Below are 21245 nucleotides of genomic sequence, written 5' to 3' on the forward strand. Positions count from 1 at the left end.
GATTATGACTCGTCCCTTGTAGTTTACGGCCGGTATGATAAAACGAAGAGACGCCAGGCAACATGCCGATATCGATGTCAACTCGAATTGGTCGGGATGCTTAAATTTGCTGCACGGGGGCGACAAGAGGAAACCGGAAACGATGATCGCGCCATCTTGCGGAGGATGATGAGAACGCTAGACCGGTCGCCGCGATGGTTGAGCCGCGGATGGAAGTGGCGAAGTCACCGAGTATGCTAAGCGATGTCGGCGGGTTGCTTTCATAAAGCTCAAAGTCGCGTATACTACGACTGTAGTGAGTATGCCAAAATTTGGGCCGAAGTATTGTCGGTGACTAAAGCAGATGGGGCTCAAGGGGCGGTTATCGCAGCGTTGTTCTCATGAGCGAGGCATGTTCCTTCGACTAGCTCCGCCCCTCGGACAAACATGTGGTTGATGCTCCATGATGTTGATTACGCTTTTTTGGTAAGGAATTTTGTTCGTGTTTGTAATGATCCCCTTGTTCTTTGCCCCTACGAGGGTTAAACATTAAAGCCGTGTCTTCGAGGCTTACCACGAAGCGGTTCGCTTTTTTTTTTTTCTGAGAACTGGTTTCCACGAAAGTGGCGATTCGTTAATTTTTCTTACTTTGTTCCCCGTCCGATCTGGATTTTTCTGGGTGCACCAGCCAGACGGTGGGTTTGAACCGGTTATCCAAACCCGGCGTATATCTCCATGGTAATTGTAAGCTTAATGTTTTCCTTTTGCTTGATTGATCGCGACTAGTGCTAGCTTATTTAGTTTATTGGGCTTGTCTCCTCGGGATGTGTTCTCATTAAAGCGTTATACTTGTTTACTCTTGTTCGAAGAGCGATCTAGGAGTATAGGTTCTCAACGAAGTAACACTTTCGAGGGGCGAGGAGCCCATGACGCCCTCGAAAGCGCTCGCTTGCCGAGATTGTCGTAGCCCCCGAGGTCGTCTTTGCTCTCGAGAGCGTTCTCGCTGAGTTGATCGTAGGAGTATAGGTCCTCAACTTAGCGAGATTCGGAGAGGCGATGAGCCCTCAGAGGGCTCCTCGAGAGCGTTACGCTTTCGCGATGAGAGGCGTGTATAGCCCCCCGAGGGCGTCCTCGAGAAGCGTTCTCGGCTGAGTTGACCCTAGAAGTATAGGTCCTCAACTTAGCGAGATTCGGAGAGGCGATGAGCCCAGTAGGCTCCTAAGAGCGTTACGCTTTCGCGATGAGAGCGTGTATAGCCCCTGAGGGCTTTGCTCTGAGCGTTCTCGCTGAGTTGATCCTAGAAGTATAGGTCCTCAACTTAGCGAGATTCGGAGAGGCGATGAGCCTGTAGGCTCCTGAGAGCGTTCTGCTCGCATGAGAGCGTGTATAGCCTCCTCAACGTCTTTGCTCTCGAAGGCGTTCTCGTTGAGTTGACCACTAGAAGTATAGGTCCTCAACTTAGCGAGATTCGGAGAGCGATGAGCCCTGTAGGGCTCCCCGGGCGTGTATAGCCCCCGAGGGGCGTCTTTGCTCGGAGGTTCTCCGAGTTGACCCTAGAAGTATAGGTCCTCAACTTAACGAGATTCGGAGAGGCGATGAGCACTGTAGACTCCCCGAGGCGTTACGCTCGCATGAGAGTGTGTATAGCCCCCGAGGCGTCTTTGCTCTGGCGTTCTCGGCTGAGTTGACCCTAGAAGTATAGGTCCTCAACTTAGCGAGATTCGAGAGGCGATGAGCCCAGAGGCTCCCCGAGAGCGTTACGCTTTCGCATGAGAGTGTGTAGAGCCCCCGAGGGGGTGTTGCTCTGAGCGTTCTCGAAGTTGATCCTAGAAGTATAGGTCCTCAACTTAGCGAGATTCGAAGAGGCGATGACCCTGTAGGCTCCTGGAAGGGTTCTGGTCGCATGAGAGCGTGTATAGCCCCTGAGGGCGTCTTTGCTCCGAGAGCATTCTCGGCCGAAGTTGATCCTAGAAGTATAGGTCCTCAACTTAGCGAGATTCGGAGAGGCGATGAGCCAGTAGGCTCTGAGGGTTCCCCGCTTTCGCATGAGAACGTGTATAGCCCCTGAGGCGTGATGCTTGTGGTGCGATTGGCTTTGCTTGGAGACTTGAGTAAACAAAAACCGCAGTTTATGATGACAATCTTCAGTAGCTTACACTTGAACTTGTAGTACATGTGGACATGAATTACAATAGATAATGCCGCTATTGGTAAAACTGTTTTAGTAAGTATGTGTTCCAAGGTCGTGGCAGCAACTTCCCTTCCTGGGTTTTAATCCAATACGCTCCATTGCCAACGACACGTTCTACAATGTAAGGGCCTTCCCACGTAGGCGCTAGCTTTGAGTCATCTTGAGTTTTCTTCAAAACTAGATCTCCCGGTTGAAAAGATCGGGGGTGCACTCGTTTGTTGTAGGAGCGCTTTAGGACTTGTTGGTAGGATGCTACTCTGATAGCTGCTAGATCACGCCGTTCCTCGAAGAGGTCAACCTCTCGAGCTAACACTGAGTCGTTAAGGCCTGACTCGACAAGCTCAGATCGGGTTGTCGTGATTGTCAGCTCAGTGGGGATGACGGCTTCTGTGCCATAGCATAAGGAAAATGGCGATTCACCGGTGCTGGAGCGAGCTGTGGTGCGGTGAGCCCATAGTATGTTTTCGAGCTGATTTGGCCATTGGCTCTTGTTCTTTTCAATCTTTTTCTTCAAATTCTCTAGAATAGCTTTGTTGCTGGCCTCTGCCTGACCATTGCTTTGAAGCGTCTTCGGGAGTGGAAAATGTGTGAACTATCTTCCACTTGGCGGGAACTCTCGACCGTTTGCCTTTGAACTGGGCCGTTGTCCATCACTAGTGTGTGTGGTAAGCCGAATCGAATCTGATGATATGAGTCCAAATGAAATTCTAACATGTGACTCTTTGACGTGTGCCAACGGAATTGCTTCGACCCACTTAGTGAAATAATCTGTGGCAGCAAGAACGAAGCGGAAGCCGGTGCTCTTCTGAGGGATGAATGGTCCCATAATGTCCATGCCCCACATGTGGAACGGCCAAGGGCTCGCGATGTTGATCAATTCGCGGGCCGGCTGTATAATGTTGTGACCAAATGTTTGACATTTGACACACTTGAGAACATACGATTTGGCATCAATCTGCATACGGGGCCAGAAGTATCCTTGGGAGATCGCTTTGTGGGCCAGTGAGCGACCTCCGGCATGATTGCCACATTCTCCTTCATGGATCTCGGCAAAGATTAACTGACCTTGCTCTAGACTAATGCACCTCAGATGAGGTCCTCCTGCGGACTTTCGGAATAACCTGTTATTCAACAGACAATAGCTACGTGCTTGGTGTGGGACCTTTCTGGCTTTGGTACGCTCATCTGGAAGTGTGACGTGCTGGATGTATTGTATAATAGGCTGCATCCATGTTTGACACATCGATCTTCGAGGAGCCGGCACAGTCATTGATTGCCAAGACATGGTTTGCTTGGTAAAAGGCGGTCGATCGACCACTTCAATGGTTAGTTGTCTAGGGGCACAATCGATTAATGCGGTGGCTAAGTATGCTAAGCTATCTGCGTGACGGTTCTCGTCACGCAAAAAATGGTGTATCGTAGCTCTGCTAAAGGAAGGAAGCAAATCATTAACAACTTGAAGGTACTTGGAAAGGTTACCTTCGCTGGTAGTGTACTCTTTTGCGACCTGGCGAACGACCAGTTGCGAGTCACTAAAGATTTGGATCTCCTTTACACCGAGCTGGATTGCCGCACGCATTCCCATTATTAGTGCTTTCTCCGCCTTTGTTGGAGGTTGCGAAGTCTATGCGGACTGCTTTCTCTATCATAGCTCCCTCCGGGGATACTAAAACGACTCCGATACCGCTACCTCCTGGGTTGCTGGAACCATCGACGTAAAGGGACCAGACTGTTTTTATGTTTGCTTTTGTGGGTGTGACCTCTATTTCTGACTCCCAATTGGGGTCGTTGACTGGAAAATCTGCTAGGAAATCTGCGACGACTTGACCTTTCTGCGATGTGCGGGGGACGAATTCCATGTGGTGCTCGCCCAACTCTTCCGCCCATATTGCCATCCTGGTGGTCTTATTTTCCTTGTGAAGTATCCTCTTCAACGGGAGATCGCTAAGTACTTTGATTGGATGGGCTTGGAAGTAAGGTCTGAATTTTCTTGCTGAGTATAACAAAACAAGGACTGCTCTCTCTACGTGGGAGTAATTCCTCTCTGCTGGAGTGAGTGTCTTACTTATGAAGTAGATCGGCTTTTCTGAATTGTGTTCTTTTGAATAGGACCGAACCGATGGCGAAGTCCGATACTACCGGATAAAGCCCGAGTTTCTCCGTGCATGGCTTAGCTAAGGCGGGGGTGTTGTCGCATATTCCTTAAGGGTGGAGAATGCTTGGTGGCATTGATCGTTCCATGAAAAAAACTTCGCCCTTCTTTAGTATCTGGAAGAACGGTCGGCATTTGTCTGATGCTCTCGATATGAATCGGTTGAGTGCGGTGACCATACCTGACAACTTTTGTATCTGTTTCTTTGTTTGCGGGTCAGTCATGTCGAGGAACGCCCAAATTTGATCTGGATTTGCTTCGATACCTCGCTGCGAGACCTGATAACCGAGAAATTTTCCTCAGGACGCTCCGAAAAGGCACTTCTCTGGGTTCAGCTTCATTCCGGTTCGTCGTAGTCTGGAGAACGCTTGCTCGAGGTGATTGAGGTGGTCGCCTGCCTTCTTGCTTTTGACAACCATATCGTCGATGTAGACTTCCATGGTATCTCCTAACATGTCCTGGAACATGTCAGTTACAAGTCGTTGATATGTCGCCCCTGCATTTTTCAATCCGAACGGGAGAACATTGTAACAATAAATTCCTTGCTCAGTGATGAATGAAGTCTTCTCCTGATCTTCTTCAGCAAGTGGTATTTGGTTGTACCCATTATATGCATCCATGAATGAGAGCAGCTCGTGCCCACAAGTTTGGTCGACTAGTTGATCGATTCTAGGTAGTGGGAAACTGTCTTTTGGAGTTTCTTGGTTGACGTTGGTGAAGTCGACGCACGTTTTAAAGCGGTTATACCATTCTTTTTCGGAACGGCGACTATGTTTGCGACCCACTCTGGGTAATCGACCTTCCGGATGAACCCTACTTGTTTGAGTTTATCGACCTCATCGTTCACTGCTTTTTGAAAACGTAATAACAATCTTCTCGGTCACTGTCGAACTGGTTTGGCACCAGGGTTGACGTTTAGCCGGTGACATGCAACGCTAGGATCTATACCACGCGACGCCGATATAACGACCAAAGAACACATATTTATTCATCGAGAAAATTTACAAGGTGAGCCTTAAGTGTGGGGTCGAGGTTGGCTCCCACATAGACGAGCTTAGGGTCGTCTTCGGTTCCCAATTCACTTGCCGCTTTTAAGAGTCGGTGCTTGGTTACAATGCGTTAAATTAAATTTTAGGAGGATTGCACTTTGGCAATCTTTGGGCTGGTCCGATAGTCTGGTTGGAGTAGCCGTAGGAATGAACGCGTCTTACGTGGTTCACGACAACGAGGGTCGGTTACCGCTATTGCCGCGACAACAGTAAACCGGGGTAGTTCGCCGCGACTCACCGGTTGTATGGGGAGCCGTTGGTGCGATCACGAGATTTTGTTTGCACGGTCGTTCTCGATTAAGGGCGACCTCGAGGATTTGCACCTTTCTTCCGGTCCACGGTGACTTGGTAGCGGTCGGCCTCCCGGGTGAGAGGAAGTTTTATTGGAGCCCCGGTGTTACGTTTTTTGGTGCGGTGGTTCGCACCTCGACCCACTAAGTCTTTGGCCATTGTATAGCTAATGGGCTCGTTGTTGATGATGATGGGAAGTTCAGCGATCTTGTTTTGCGGCAATGATCCGGTTACAATGATGGGCCTCGAAGGCTGGTTGCTTCCGGCTCCATCATTCCCCTTGGACCAGGAAAACGGATCACTTGGTACAACGTGGACGGTACGACCTGCATCTGATGTATCCACCGTCGTCCTAGAATGGCGTTGTAGGACGACTTGGTATCTAGGATGCTGAAGCGCGTGTTGAAGCTGACTTTGTCTTCCCGGAACCCACCGACCGGGAGTATGATGTCTCCTATTGGATCGGCCCTAGAGCCATTGAATCTGAAGAGGGGTGCGATGGGGTCTATGAAGACCGACTTTGGCAAGTTCATCTCTTGGATCGTGTGGTAGAACAAAATATCGCAAGAGCTGCGGGATCGATCAAAACTTCGGCTTGACGGTCCGATCCACTGATTTTTACGTGGACCACTAGTCGTCGTTATCGCGGGAGGCAAACCTTGTTGAGGTCGGCTTCGAGAAGGTGATGTCTCTGTTCTCTACTGAATCGCGTGGCTGGTGCGGCTTGTGAAGAAAAGTTGTACACTTCATGGAGGGCACCTATCGCGCCTTTTTTCCCCGAACTTCGAGGCGGAATCATCACGGAGTGTGATCATGTGGATGGTTACGTGCGTGCTCTCGACATCTTGATGGTGGACGACGATCTTGACGGACGTTCTTCTGGAGCGAACGCCCTTCTGTGAGGGCGACTTTGTTTATCGCCCGTCGGGTGGGGACTCGCCGTGATTCTGCGGGCCATGAGTTTGTGGCGGTCGTAGCCGAGGTATATTGGTGTATCTTTGCTTGATGTGCCCAACTTGACCCGGTCTTGCAAGTAATGCTTGAGCCCCGGACACGCGTCGGTCTCATGGCAATTGGGAACGATGGAACGCAGCGTGATCAAATCGGGCGATCTGGCGCCGCCTTTATCTCGGTCGGGTAAAAGGCAGCTCGCTTGATCTTCTCTAGTATGTAACTAGGAGATCCGGTGGCAGCATGGCGAATTCGATCATTTCTTGGTTTGGGTTTGGAGGGTTGCCCTTGTTGTCGGGGTCGTTTCCTAGAGGATGATGCTACCTCGTAAACCTCTCCTTCTTCTGTTTCTTCTTCTTCTTAGTTCTTCATTTGCAGACCCTCTTGCAACTTGATGTATTTATCAACTCGAGCGTACAGCTCGGCCAGCGTTTCTGGCTGGTCTTTCAGGAGCGATCTGGTTAGGTCGGTATTGCGGGTGCGACAAGCGGTTGTGAAAGCCACTACGGCAAATGATTCTTTGAGGCCGTTTTCCATGTCCAAGAGTTCTGTTTTGAACCGGCTTAGGAAGGAGCTGTACATTTCCTCCTTGCCAAGAGCGAGCTGGAAGAGTGAATTGAGATCACCCTTCTTACGCCGGTTTATATGCGTCGTGGCTTGCGAACAATCGGTGAGTCGCTCGAAGCTTTATGGAGTCCGCCTCGAGGAGAAGAACCAATCGAGTGGGCCATCTTTTTAGACTTGCCGGAAAACAATCGCGAACGGAGATGGTCGAACTCGGTGCAATTGTAGAGTGCAAGACTTTGAGCATATCGTGCTATATCTTTGGCTTTGGGCATGTCGCGGCCGTCGTACATCGGGAACCGTGGTTGGACAAAGTCCGAGGGAGACTTTGTGAAGTACTTCAGCAGCTGACAAATGGAGATCGCGGTAGGTTTTTCAACATCTTTTGCACTATCTGGGTGGAATCTTTCTTGACCGCATTTTTGTCGAGCCTTTGGTTCAGCTCGGTGATCTGTTGACTGACGTTGATGACGTCGTCCTCTGCGGTGACTCCTAGTGGGTTCTGTGTGTCCACCTGTGCGCGGAGTGTGATGTTTTCTTGCCGGAGCTCAGCTATTTGCTCGTTCACTGTCCCTAGTTGGCCTGCTAGATGGTGGAGTTGAGCTTCGAGGCTTGCCATGCTTCGTGGGCTTGAGAATTTTGGTTATAAGTTTGTTTGGAAATGGTTTGGTTACTCAAGTAATCGAGACCACAGACGGCGCCAATGTAAAGGTGTGATATGGTTTTCCCTTACAAACAGTCTTTAGGGGACTGGAAATAGATAATTGGATGAGACCGAGTTCGACTTGAGAGCGAACTGCCTACGTATCTTACTCTGGGTTCTAAGGGGGAGAGTAGAATCAGGTCTGGCGTAGTTCATAGGAGAGGTATTTATAGAGATTGAGAGTGTATCCTTGCTCTCCACGTGTAAAGGATGTCTTAAACGAGGGGTGGAGATTAGGATCACACGTGAGAACTGTTCTCATAGGTCTGCTGTAATGATGTGGAGTGGCAGTCTGTACAAGTAGCTTGCGGCCATGACCAGTGACTGACGGTCAAGATATGTACAAGTACACCTTTAGTCATGATTGCTTATGGATAGGGGGTCTGTGTCACTTCCTAGCGTAGTTAGCCTGATATTGCGATCTGGCTGTAGCGTTCTACTGGCTCATGGATGCGACCTGTGTCCATAGGTCGATGTGTTATTTCCACCATGTTAAGCGCGTGCTGGATAGAGAATATCACTCCCCTACAGCGCCTATGTGCAAACAATTCAATGTAGAGATGAAGTACAAATGAATTGTTAAGAGGGAAAACATAAAAAATGACATGTATAAAACTAATAGAAACTTATAGCCAAATTATGCTCGAGCATACAAAATTTTACTCAGTGGAACTTCAATTCCATTTGATGACCCAGAAAATATCTTAAAAAGAAATATATATATTAATAAATTGACTTCCAAATCACATGTAATTTGAGCCTTTCAATTATGTTTGTTAGACTCATCATAGCAAGTGCACGTTGTAGTTGTAGATGAAAAAGAAAAAAGGCTAGTGCATCTATGTAACAATGGAAAAACCTTCGGTATGGACTTGGATTCAATACGTAAAACTAAAATAGAAAATAAAATCTCTTAAATTTCTAATAATAGTTAGTTAGTTGGTCAATCATTTATCGAAAAAAAGGAGTTACAATAGCATCTAAGGCATATTACCTAGTTACCATGTATTACAAAGAGTCATACTGAATGTCTGAATCTACATAAGATATTACATCAATAAGAATTAAAGTACATCCCTTAGTCACTATATGTAGTAGGTCACTCTAACTTGTCCTCATATACAGTAGCAATGACATTGTTATCTAGTTATTCCTGGCTTGTTAGCTACTTAGCTCTTCCCTTCACATTAACTCTTAAAGATGATGGGCATGATATAAGTTGGATTAGCTCACAGAAACACGAAGATAGAGGTTAATGAGATATAAAACTAAATCAGAAAGAAACCCAAACCTTACCTGCTAATGTCTTCACTACTGAGGTGGAATTCCAAAAGAATTGTTCTTGCATAAAAAAAAAAGATAAAATAATTGTTCATAATCATTAAGCTTATGTGCAACATATAAATATATATATACACACGTTACATTGTTGATATCATATGCTTCTAAAATAACAGAACTGAGATACTCACCTTTGATGAAGCACTTAGAAAATTCCAAAAAACTAATTGAATAATAGCTTTTGCATATTAAGAATTCACCAATAAACGAAACATGCAAAAGTTTAAATTTGCCCTAGTCACTTGAGTTTCTTCATATTTTCTAAGATCCTTCTTGAGAGTGCCAAACCGGCGGGTCAATACTCGACTCTTTTAGTTGAGATGAGAATAACCCAATTAGTAGCCAAAGTCGTAGCTATTAATCCACATCCCTTATCGTCATCTCTTGTGTGATACCCTCAGTAACAATGGAAAAACCAAATGTGACACTTACTTATTTTTCGAGACTCATTCTTGGGGTCTTAATTTCAACTGACAACTTGCTAAAAGTATAAGAATCTCCAATTTCATGCAAAATATATGTTTTCTGCAACATATTACCATTTCAATATTTAATCCACAACTTACAACAACGAATAATAACAAAGGGCATGCTAAAAAATAAAATAGATGATAGATTTGAAGAATGACTCCATCAAATTTTCATGATACAATTGATCTTTTTATTTTTTTTCCAAAAAAAATAGTGCACCACATGTTACTTGCAACAACAACCATGTGGTAGGATACAAATTCAGTTTCTCATCAACTCACCAAGTACAACCAATAGAACATATGACAATTCTAATTATACGACTTTAGACTCTTTGATTGGATATTGAATTTCACCAGTTGAATCTTGAATGCAACCCCTTATATGGGTTAGCTAATAAAGCAATAAATATGTCCTGGCATTTCTTTTTCTTTTTTTTCTACCAATCAATGACCCTAAACTTTTCAAGGTTTTAAAGATTGTGCCCAAGGCTAGAAGAAGCAGGTAACTACTGGTTTGTTATCACCAAACACAAAAACAACATCAATTAAAGGAAATAATAACTTTGCAATTAAAACTATAAAAAACAACATACAATTTTCAAAGAGAATCCGAAAGCAACCTGTAAAGTCCTGAATTCTCGTAAAGGGTATTTTTGTAAATTTCATATCAAATCTAGGGTTATTTATGTAAATTGGTCGTCGGGGTTATATTTCAAACGTACGTAACTTACTGGAACTTAACTCCGACTCATAAGTCACGTTAGGTAAGCGACCATATGCGAAAATTTGACAGAATGCCGATTAGCGGTTTTCTGTGTGCGAAGCTGGCACGAGTTAACAGCCTACACGCATGAGTGGGTTATTGTTATAGCCTGCGGTGAGATAGAATATAGAAAATTAAACTTAGCGGGATGGGCCGGAAAAATAATTACGACGCGACGTCAAACGAGTTGGCGGTTAGGAGTGCGAGGACCTTAAGCCTAATTGTAATATATTGGGCTTGGGCCTAAATATATCGGCCCAAATAGGAAAAAAAACGAAATTGCGAAATCAAAAAAATCGCACCTACCTTCTTCTTCCCCAATTTTAAGCCCTTTCAAAACCCTAGGAGAAAACCGAATTCTCTCAATTCCCATCGATTTCCATCGATTCAAACCAACAATTCCTCACACCTAATCGTAGTAACACTAAAACCAAGCGTGAAGATTCAAATCGAGTGGAATTTCTTAAATCACCGTCATTTGCGGGTGAGTTTAATTGTTCCAAACAACTAGTTTGAACTTCGGCGTCGATAGTTGGGGATGTATTGATGGAAATATTGACGGGGTGTGGTATTTTGGCGTGCTTGAGTTGGAGTAGAAGTGAATTCGAGCATACCGGGCGAAATCGAGATAAGAGGTGAGTTAGTTTAAGCCTCAATCAAATAATTTGAACTTCGATTTCGTTCTATTTGGTTGTATTGATGAAGGATGATTGAAATTGGGTGGTTGTTAGGTCGACAAAAATTTAGGGAGGAGACAAAGTGGAGCGATTTTGGTGGAGCAAACAAGCTAGGAGCGATTTTAAACTTCGACTCGGTAAGAATTGCTATATTCACTTTAATTTAAAGAAGTTAGGTTAGTCTAAACTTGTTTAGGATTTGATTCAAGAATGCACGATTAATAAGAAACACACGATGATATTGTAATTAGATTTGATATGAACCGAAGAGGGTGGAAATGGGTTGTAGTGAAAATTTGGAATTGGATTGGGATCTTATTACAAATGGAAATTGTGTGGGATGGGAGGAGAGTGAATCTGAAGCATCTAAAGGGGTTAAGTTCTTGAGAAAATATATGTAAAACTGGAATGATGGCACGTAAGTGGTCGGCCGGACAGCCACCGACTGCCCGTATTCTACAGAACGGTTTGTGGTGGCCTATAGCAGTTTAGAACAAAACTTTTGGTAACTAGAAGGGTAAATGCGTTAATAATTACTTTAGTGGTTAATATAATCAACGAGTAATTATTTCTCTCGACTTATGTTGAAAGGAAATATTAATTGTCTTCTTCGGTTCTAATAGATTTTACTGATTGGGCTTATATGATTTATAGGAGTTGGATTCGATTAAAATTTGGTTCGATTTGGTTAAGTGGGCTTGAGGAGAAGGAGCTTGCTAAGGTAGGAACCTACATACCAAAGATATAACCCGCTTATTTTCATGCACGATTTGAATTGTTTAACTAGGAAATAGATAGTTGTGTATCAACCATGCATGTATATATATATGATATTCATGTTTTGCATTGTATTTCCTCGCTATAAACTATATATATAGATAGCTTTCGCGTGAAATGGGTTTTCTCAAAAATCGGGGGTTAGGGATTGTTTTCTTTGTTAAAAGTGAAAACTGGTTTTAGGGGAAAAGTTCGTCTCTTGTCTCGAAGGAGACAGAGAGATGGATTTTGTAATGGGGAAGGATTTCCGGTTGTTTGTAACTAGGTGGGAGGTTCCGGATTGTTCCCGGATGGTTGTGTTATTTACTTATGATTCGCCGTTTGGGGAATCATCGGTTGTTATTTACTATAATCGCCCGTTTAGGGAGTCATAGGTTGTTCTACTTCGATTTCGGAAATCCAGGAACTCACACCTATATAATCAACAGTTTTAAAAGAAAAACTAGATATGTAACTAGAGTATTTGAAAACAATCGGTAATACGAGTATATATATATAGATATTACTATGTTTATCACGAGGGGATTTAGAAAAGGAACTGTGAATTCCTATAAAGAAGGAACTGTTGTCGCATTTCCGGAGACGGCAGTTCGCTCTAGGATTCCAACTGTGGTGTACACCTTTCGAGGTGGTGGGCCACCTTTAAAGGGGATGCATCACCGGATGTAGTCCGGGAATTCCTTTTCTACTTTTCTAGATAACCATGCTTGTAATGTCACACCAGTATGGTGATTAGCTTGTGTGGGGTTACATGTTACCTCGATGAGGTTTTAGGCGAGGAGAGTGAGAGTTTAGTCCACTCCCGGATGTGTCGGGATCCCGAAAGATCTGCGATCGTCGAACGGTTGACCACCGTAAGTTAGGTGGCGGCCCGCGTATGGGGTCGTGGGTCACGGGGCCCACCTCGAGCCCTAAAAGCTTTGGGGATTTTGTGTGTACGAACCACAACAACGGCATTTCATCTCCCTGCCGTAAAATCGGAAAACAAAAAGGTCATGGTTCACAATGGAAAGTCTTGAACCGAGATTGCCCGCGATCGGGGCTGATTACCCGGTCGTTGCCCTCACCATTCTAATAGGATCACGGTGCCACAATAGTTGTATGATGATTGTGAAAAACTATATTTTGTATATCAATGAAGCATGTCGAGATGATTTACGCTAGTTAGTGATGTATATATACATAGTCACAATATTTGAATACTATTATAGAAACCCCCGCATGTTTTAAATGTTTTCTATAAGTAAACTATTTATTGGTTATGTATGTTTCTCATCGGGCATAGTTGTTTGCTCATCCTACTTAACATTTCAGACGCGAGCGGTTCTCGGGAGGAGGGTTTCCCTAACCCTAGTGATGACGGTTATGGTGATTTGGGAGGATTCCCTTATGCTTGACGAGAGAGACGAGTCAAGTTTATATTTTCAATTTTGTATATAGAAATAATCTAGGTTATTCTTTTGCTGTATATAATGAGCATAGCTCTTTTCTTTTGGTTGTATAGTAATAGTCTAGTCATTTTGGTTGTATATATAGAGAGAGCTTCGCTCATTTTGATGTAATATTTGATGTATTCAAGTCGCAGTTACACTTACACAGTGGTGGATGGATGTAATGTGGTTTAGAAGGTTGGGTTGTATATATATGGTTGTTGGAAGGTTGTAGTTAGGATTTCCAGGTTATGACAGGTTTATGACAGGTTTTAGGGTTTACGAATGTCGATCAAACAAAGGAAACTCTGCCGAAATTTCAGTAGAATCGGGATAGGTGTCGGCCTCGAGATTCATTCCACGTCCTCGGGATGTGTGTTGGGTCTCGGGGCGTGACACAACCACAAACCTCCTAGATGAGCAATAAGCTTAGGTAATGTGCAGGAAGTAAAGGTTTTGTTTGCTTTAACTCTCTAGCCGTTGTGTCTGTCAAGCACCAACCCGCCTCAAGCAACTACACAATTTAAAAAATATATGTATCATAAATCTCTTTCAACGTATATGGACTTGATTAACATAGCGGGTAGCCTTTGGTGACGAAGCAGGTGGTAGCCTTACGGTTTTTGATGTAAGAATAGAGAAACAATATTGACTTCTCAAGACAGGGAGAAAGATACAAACATGCTCAAGCTCAACAGAAAACTCAAATAAAGAAAAACAAATGGGTTCATGCATCATAAAAACTATCAATTTGATCAATCTATATTTGAAACGAATCACTATTAAAAAAAGAAGATACAAATGGGAAAATGTATGTGTCACAGTATTGATTTATACCAATAGTGTAGAATTTAATGTAATGAAATAAGGGTGAACTAGTTATTACCTAGATGGGAAATTAGGGTCTCCCTAAATACACACAAAAAAATTTCAGTCAACCCACTTTGACTTTTTTTTGTGTGTATTTAGGAGGGAGACCCTAATTTCCCATCTAGTAGGGGGGAAATCCTAATTGGCTCATCTAGTGGGGGGGTAATACTAGTTAACCCATGAAATAATAAATAGGAGTATAATAAACTGTACATGTCATGTAAACAAAATTATAATAGTAATACAATCTACAAAGACGGAGACTGGGACATGGATAGTGTAGTAACTGTTGAAATGAAAATTTGAAAGGACTGCGTGAAACAACAAACTTTAACTATTTGTAGAATCACACCACATCTTTTTCAAATAAAATGATTGGGTAACCTCTAACCATTTAACATTCAAAAGTAGTTTAAGAATGGGCAAGTTCCAGATTGTATTAGACACGCATGCAAAACTAAATTAGGTACCCATGAAATTTGAGTACGTTAGAACAACACTATCGATATTTAAATCACGAAAGACGTAAATTAGGTAGGTGGGAGACTTATAAAAACTAAATTTGTGATTTCAGGAAATAAAATGTAGGATTGCAAAATGGGCAAATGAATAAGTGGACAAATAAAGCCTCACCATTGCCAACACGTTTGGATTCCCATCATTGTTCTCTCCCATCCTTGAGCAAAACCTGACGGTGTGCAACACAACAAAATTGAAAAAAACACGATAGAAAAACTACACTTGTACCATAATCAAAGTTGGTTTCTAAATAGAAAATCAAATTTTCATCTACTCAAAAACATATTAACTAATCGAAGAAAATAAAAAGCAAACCTTTTCCTGTATGACAAGAATTTGTTCGGCAAGGCGAATGTGCAGCTCTTATAGATCATACCTCTTCAAGCTACTGCCTCCAAAGTTCAAACGATCCAACATAAGCTGCGAGCACAAATTCAATTCCCCCAAGGAACTTATAGTTAATAATAGTTTTTATTTGTTTCTACTAATGGAGCATGCAACAACTGTCAAGACGCTCCTGTCGTCAAATAATGGAATTGTATTGTCCAATGCTCGGACGCAGCTCCTATCTAGGCACACATATCGAAAGTAGATCGACATGCTTCCTGAGACACCTGGTTTTTCGTTATTAGATTAATACTCAAAACACTTGGGATCCTAAATTGAAACCTTGTGAGTAGCTTATGTTCAATGATACGGTACTAATCCATTATGATTTTATAGGGCTTAGTCTTATAGAATGATATGTTTATCACTTGGAACTGTCAAAATCATTGGTTAAGCGATGAAATTCGTTTTTAGGTTCTAATATTAAAATCAATATCTTCAAATTTTTCTTGCCACCTTCATATATATATATATATATATAGGAATTTTTACGACTTTACATTCATATACAACACACTTAAGAGTTTAATCAATTAGCAAGAGATCCGAAGATGTATTAATCATTGAAAACAACTAACTATACCATAATACATTTTTTTTAAAAAACCAATGAATATCGAAGAGACAAAAAAATATTATAAATGATAAATTCAAATGAAACGGCAAGCCCACCAAGAAGCTTGAGCAATATCATAAAGTCCTATATTAACTATTATCTTCCTTAGCATAAAGTTACACAAAAGTCAGTTCCCTAATCCTTATTTCTTTCTCACAAAAGTAACCATCACAACACAAACAATACTCATCATCAATACTTCAAGAAAAAAGGACTCACTCTCCAGTCTCAATATAACTCATATAGAATACCCGAAAATGATCAATAAGTAGATTCCATTGAAGCTTTCTAGTGTTTTCAAGGATCAGTAAGTCCTTTATGGCTTCCAAAACTTCTACACAAACGATACAAATCTAATAAATGAATCAAATTTAAACAAAAATAAAGACTTGGGCAGTCAAAAATCTTACCTTACTACTGAGATAACCACTAATTAAACTCTGATATATAGTAATACACATCTATACTACAAAAAATGAAGAAAATTATTTACCATAACTCAAAAAAATTACCATAACTCAAAAAATAACAAGCTCACTAAAAAAATTTAGTTAGGAAGGTTTCATCAGGATTTTTTACAGTTTAAATGCCCTCGAAAGATACTAAGGTAAAGTGACATGTACTGATGTACTCACTTCAGTTGGATTATCAAGGTCCTTATTACTTGGGATGAAAAGCCTCATCAAACGTCACCTTCAACATGACCATTGTAAAGGAGCGTTTTGGTTTTCTCCTAATTACTACTAGGATGAACGGGAAGGGTTAGGATTTTTGATGTGACCGAGGTCGCTGTGAGCGAACTGCCTACGTATCTTCTCTCGTTTTTCCTTTTTCTGGGGAGAGAAGAATCAGGTCTGACGTAGTTCCAGTAGGTGGTATTTATAGAGTTTTGAGAGAGGAGATCCTTCTGACACGTGTATTCTTTTGTACAAATGTAGGGTGGAGATCGCGGATGAGTGTTGGGTTGGATCTGTTATGATTGGGGTAGATCACGGTAGTCCCTATTTCCGGTGTTGAGATTACCACTAAGATATTGGCAATCATTACCCCAGGGGGATGTGTTTCTATCCGCCGCGTTCTATATTCGATGAAGTGTTCAGACCGAGATGTTCCGTTAAGCACCACCTACTCGAGCTACTCGCAGGTCGGTCTTGGAGTCGCCTTGGATTAATCTATGAGTGCCTGCTAGAGGCTGTTCTTCTCGTGTCCGTCTTGGAGTTCGCTATCTTCAGTTCGCTTATGCTCCACGCGAGTGCGATGCCCTATGAGGGTATCGCTCCCCTACACAGCCCCCTCTCAGTAGGGTGTTGGTGTAAGGGGAAACGCGCTGCTGAGAGAAAGAGTCGGACGAGCGTGGTGGAGCGTGAGCGAACAGTAGTGGATGAACCGACTGGTGGAGCGCCACTTTTGAATATTGTGGCCTGGTGAACTGGCGGGAAAAAGGTAGTTGTATCTTACGTGCACGTGACAGAATCGTAGCAGTTGAAGCAGAAACGTGTCAACGCGTTATGCGGGACTGCTGAAAGGACAGTGCCTTGGAACACGTGTGCGGGCTATAGCGTAGGATGTAATGATTACTCCTTGGTAACTGAACGGGCGGTTTATACAAAATCAGATTTGGAATACGAAAAAGTTACTTCGTGTTTTCTTCTTCTTCCGCAAAAACGCCAGCTAGGGTTTTCCAGGTGAGTGCTCCTGTCGCTGTTTTCTTTCCCATTTCCATTTGCTTTCCTCTCTGTCCGGTTCGTTATTTTAAGTAAGTAGGTTATTGTAAGGCTATAGGGTTTAGAACTGAATCTTTGATAGAAAAGGGTTGTTATAATGTCTGATTCTGATGACACTCGGTCGGAGGAGGTCCGAGAGATATCTTTGAGTTGTGGAGAGTACGAGGATGAAGAATCAGTAAGTGTCGGCGTGGGGGTTGAGTTAGAAGAAGAAGATAGGATGGGCGGGGGTAACGCCCGATCTCGGTCAGGAGATGACGTGGCTAGTACGTCAGGTCGAGGGGAGAGGTCGGCATCAAGCCGATGTGCCCCCTAGAAGAGTGAACCGTCGTGCTGCTAACTCTTTCCCCGAGCTGAGGCAGCGTATGGGATTAATGTCCCTGACCTGGAGATATACGAGCCACGACTGAGTGAAAATGTTCGTAGTGAGGAGTATAACCCGCCGAACGGTGGAGTTATAATCTGTGAGGCGGTTAGAGCCTTGGATGCACATACCGTTCTCGAAACTGGTATGCGACTTCTTGGCGCTTTGTTGGAAGTCGCCCTGTCAGTTCGTGGGTAACACCTGGCGATTATTTAAGGTGTTCGACCTGCTGAACGCGAGTGGGGAATATGACATAGGTGTATCTGATATAGTGGAGCACTATGTGATACGTCGATCGGGGAACATGAACTTTAGCTTGCAAACCATGACGACGCGTTCTGCAGTGATCGATGGAGTAAGCAATGAGGCCTGGACTAAGAGACCGTTGTTGCTAGTTGGCAATTACTGTGTGAGCGGGTGTATACTGCAAACTAGGATTTGTAACATATCCGGTGGGTAGGAATACTTTTCTGTTGTTATTTTTCAGAACGTTTGATAGCTGCTCTAACAGGTCTTTGTTTTGCTTTGGCTGCAGAGTTTTCTGTGAAGCGGCGAACTGATCGTGGGGAGATAGAAAGATTCGCTCGGCTGACTCGTGCTGAAAAACAAGCGAAGTTGCCCGAGGTTGCTCATTTCTTTGAGGAAAAGGGAGGGGCTGCGATCCGGGAGAAGAGGAAGGTACAAAAGGAGCGGGCTCTAAGTCGAACGAAGCGAGGGGTGATGGAGAAGCGTACCAGTGATCTGATAACACGAGAGGAGAGGCAGCGGGTGCAGGGGAGCGCAAGGCGGGTTGTGAGGGGGGAATCCTCAGGAGCTGGAGGATCAGGCAATCGGCCTGAATGGGGTTCGATGGAGGCTCCTGTAGAGTTGGAGCCAGTGGTTTTGACTGCTCGTGCTAGGGGCAGGTCGGAGAGGAGGCCCCGCGATGTCTCTGAGCAGGACGCTGGACGAGCTGCGAAAGTAGCTCGACATGCTCGTGGAGATGGTGCTAGCACGGGGGGCGGATCTGATGGTGGAGCGGCTGGGGCCACGGTATCTCGCCGTAGTGGGGCCCGACCTGAGCAGGTCATGGACTTGGCCACTTTTGGAATGGGGTCCGGTGCGCCTCGACTGGGACGCGATCCCAGTCCGGTGAAGAAGGCCAAGGCTCCACGTAAGGCGACTGGAAAAGCGGTGGCGTCTTCGGACGATCTGGAAGGACATTTTGTCTATCTGGACGAGAATGGGGCGCAGCGCACTGTGAAACGAAGCGACTGCTGCTTCAGATCCAGTAAGATAGCGGGTTGTTTGCTAGAACAAATAGCTCTGGATGGCAACCGCAGAGAGCTAGATGAGAAGGGGTTAGCTGACAACTTGAAACGAATGGAAATTGCGCAATGCGTGGTATGTCTATAACTTCATCTGAGGTACTTGCTTGCTTATGCAAATTGCTGTTGTGCTAACCATGTGTATGTTCGTGCAGCTGGTGAGCGGATTTCAGAAGTTGAAAGAGATCGCCCAGTTCGCAGAATCAGATAGGGAAATGGTGCTGAAGCTGGGTGAGGAGCTGAAAAATGTCCAGGACGCCTCGCAGATGGAGCGCGAGGAACTGGAAGACTTGAAGAAAGCCCATGAAGCGTTGACTCACGGCCAAGCGGAAGATCTGGGGCGGAAAGAGTTTTGGCAAAAAGCTAGAATTTGAGAGATAATGTCGCGGCAAATGCTGTGTGGAAGTGGAAGGTTGAACGAGTACGCCTTGCACTGCAAGAAGGTTGCTCAGGACGCTAATCAGGCCTATGACACGCTGGACGCCGACTTCGTTGAGGCCCGGAGACCCGGACTACATGCAATGAAGGAGGAACAAAGCCCGGCCCCGTCCGTCCCTCGGTGGAGGAGGTTCAGGGGGATCCGGTGGGGCGGTGCCTCTTATGTGGCGATGCCAGAAGCCCGGGGTTGCTCGGCTGAAGGCTGTTGCACGATCGATGATGAGCTTAGAGTTGGATGGCATAGCGATCATTGTGGTAGTGAAAAGTTTGGAGTTACACCTGAAAGTAGCAACTCCTTATCATCCACAAACTAGCGGACAAGTAGAAGTTTCTAATAGAAATCAAAAGATTTTAGAAACAACTTGTAAACCCCGATAGGAAAAGATCGGTCAAAGCGTCTATCGGATGCCTTATGGGCGTATAGAACTGCTTTCAAAACTCTATAGGTATGTCTCTCTTTAGACTTGTATTTGGGAAACCATGTCATTTTGCCCGTTGAATTAGAGCACCGTGCTCTGTGGGCTATAAAAGCCTTAACTTCAATATTGATGAAGGCGGTGTCAAACGCAAGTTGCAATTGAATGAGCTTGAAGAAATCCGTGGCGATTAAATGCGATCTCGCTTGAAGGATTATAAAGCTAACATGAAACGATGTTCATGATAAGCATATCTTCTTGTAAAGAGTTTGTGGTCGGTCAAAAGGTTTTGCTTTACAACTCCGTCTACATGTTTTCCCTGGGCAAACTAAAACCCGTTGGTTCCGGCCCTTTCTAGTTATTGAAGTCACCCCTTACGGGGCAATCACCTTGGTAAATCAAATGACAATAGTACCTTTCAAGTTAATGGTCAACGGTTAAAATATTTTCCACGAACCCACGTCCCTCGATGTAGAGGGAAGTCCTTTTACAGGACCACGTCTATGAGGATGACCCTTGTCATTTGGTGTACTTACTTTCATTTCCATATCTTGATAAGTATACCATTCAGGTAACCGGCCCCCTATGGAGTGTGTGGCTGTAAATTACCGGATCCTAAGTCCACCGTTCACATAATTCACGTTTTCCACTTTTGCATGTTTTCTCGGTTTTGAGTCATGTTCCTCTATGGAGTGAATTATGTATTATTGTTTTGTGTTTCTTATAATAAACAAATAAAATTAAAATTAAAATTCTTAAAATCATAGAAATAGCAATCCAACAAGTCTTGGGAATCGACTTTAAATGACCGCGTTGTAAACAAATTTTGTGTTTAAAAATTTGTTTGGGGGTGGGCAATCGATCTTTCCATCGGGATTGCTCGAACTTTCCATTGGTTTTGTTTAGGCCCATTAGTTCAATTGGGTTGGCGTAATCTAAACTTAGATTTCCTTCGTTAGCATAACTTTACGTCACACACGCAGCCGGCGTTCTTCCACCCTCTTATATGTCACCCATGGTTGGAATTGAGTGTTTTATGGATCATTGGATTGAAAATTCTCTACTGATCATTTCCATAACTCATTCGCCAAAATCGGGCCAGTAACGAAGCGGCAAATTGAGTTTGAAATTGCGCGAAAAATCGGAAAATTTCGCCAATTCAAACTGGGCTTGGGCCCAAACCCAAGCGCTGTTCGTTAGCGTCTCCTTCCTTCCTTCGAAAAGCGACGGTTCCTTTCTTTTCCCTTTCAATACGCCCGGTTA

The 21245-nt window shown here is 44.0% G+C and overlaps 1 protein-coding gene and 1 long non-coding RNA gene across 2 annotated transcripts; one reads left to right on the forward strand and one right to left on the reverse strand.

The window, feature by feature from the left end:
• Nucleotides 1-8851: 8851 nt before the first annotated feature.
• LOC147499752 (uncharacterized) lies at nt 8852-15419 on the reverse strand. Its single transcript, XR_015196035.1, has 4 exons — nt 15046-15419; nt 14845-14899; nt 13744-13855; nt 8852-10314 (listed from the first exon to the last, which is right to left on the reverse strand). It is a non-coding gene; the product is annotated as an uncharacterized LOC147499752 (long non-coding RNA).
• A 1013-nt stretch (nt 15420-16432) lies between these two features.
• On the forward strand, nt 16433-19502 carry LOC147499753 (uncharacterized). The gene is made up of 3 exons (XM_086563530.1): nt 16433-18273; nt 18357-19204; nt 19284-19502. Exons 1-3 carry the CDS (start codon nt 17943-17945, stop codon nt 19500-19502), a joined length of 1398 nt encoding a protein of 465 aa, XP_086419656.1. The 5' UTR covers nt 16433-17942.
• Nucleotides 19503-21245: the final 1743 nt, after the last annotated feature.

This window comes from Coptis chinensis, chromosome 5 (genome assembly GCF_015680905.1).
Source record: "Coptis chinensis isolate HL-2020 chromosome 5, ASM1568090v1, whole genome shotgun sequence".
Classification (NCBI taxonomy): domain Eukaryota; kingdom Viridiplantae; phylum Streptophyta; class Magnoliopsida; order Ranunculales; family Ranunculaceae; genus Coptis; species Coptis chinensis.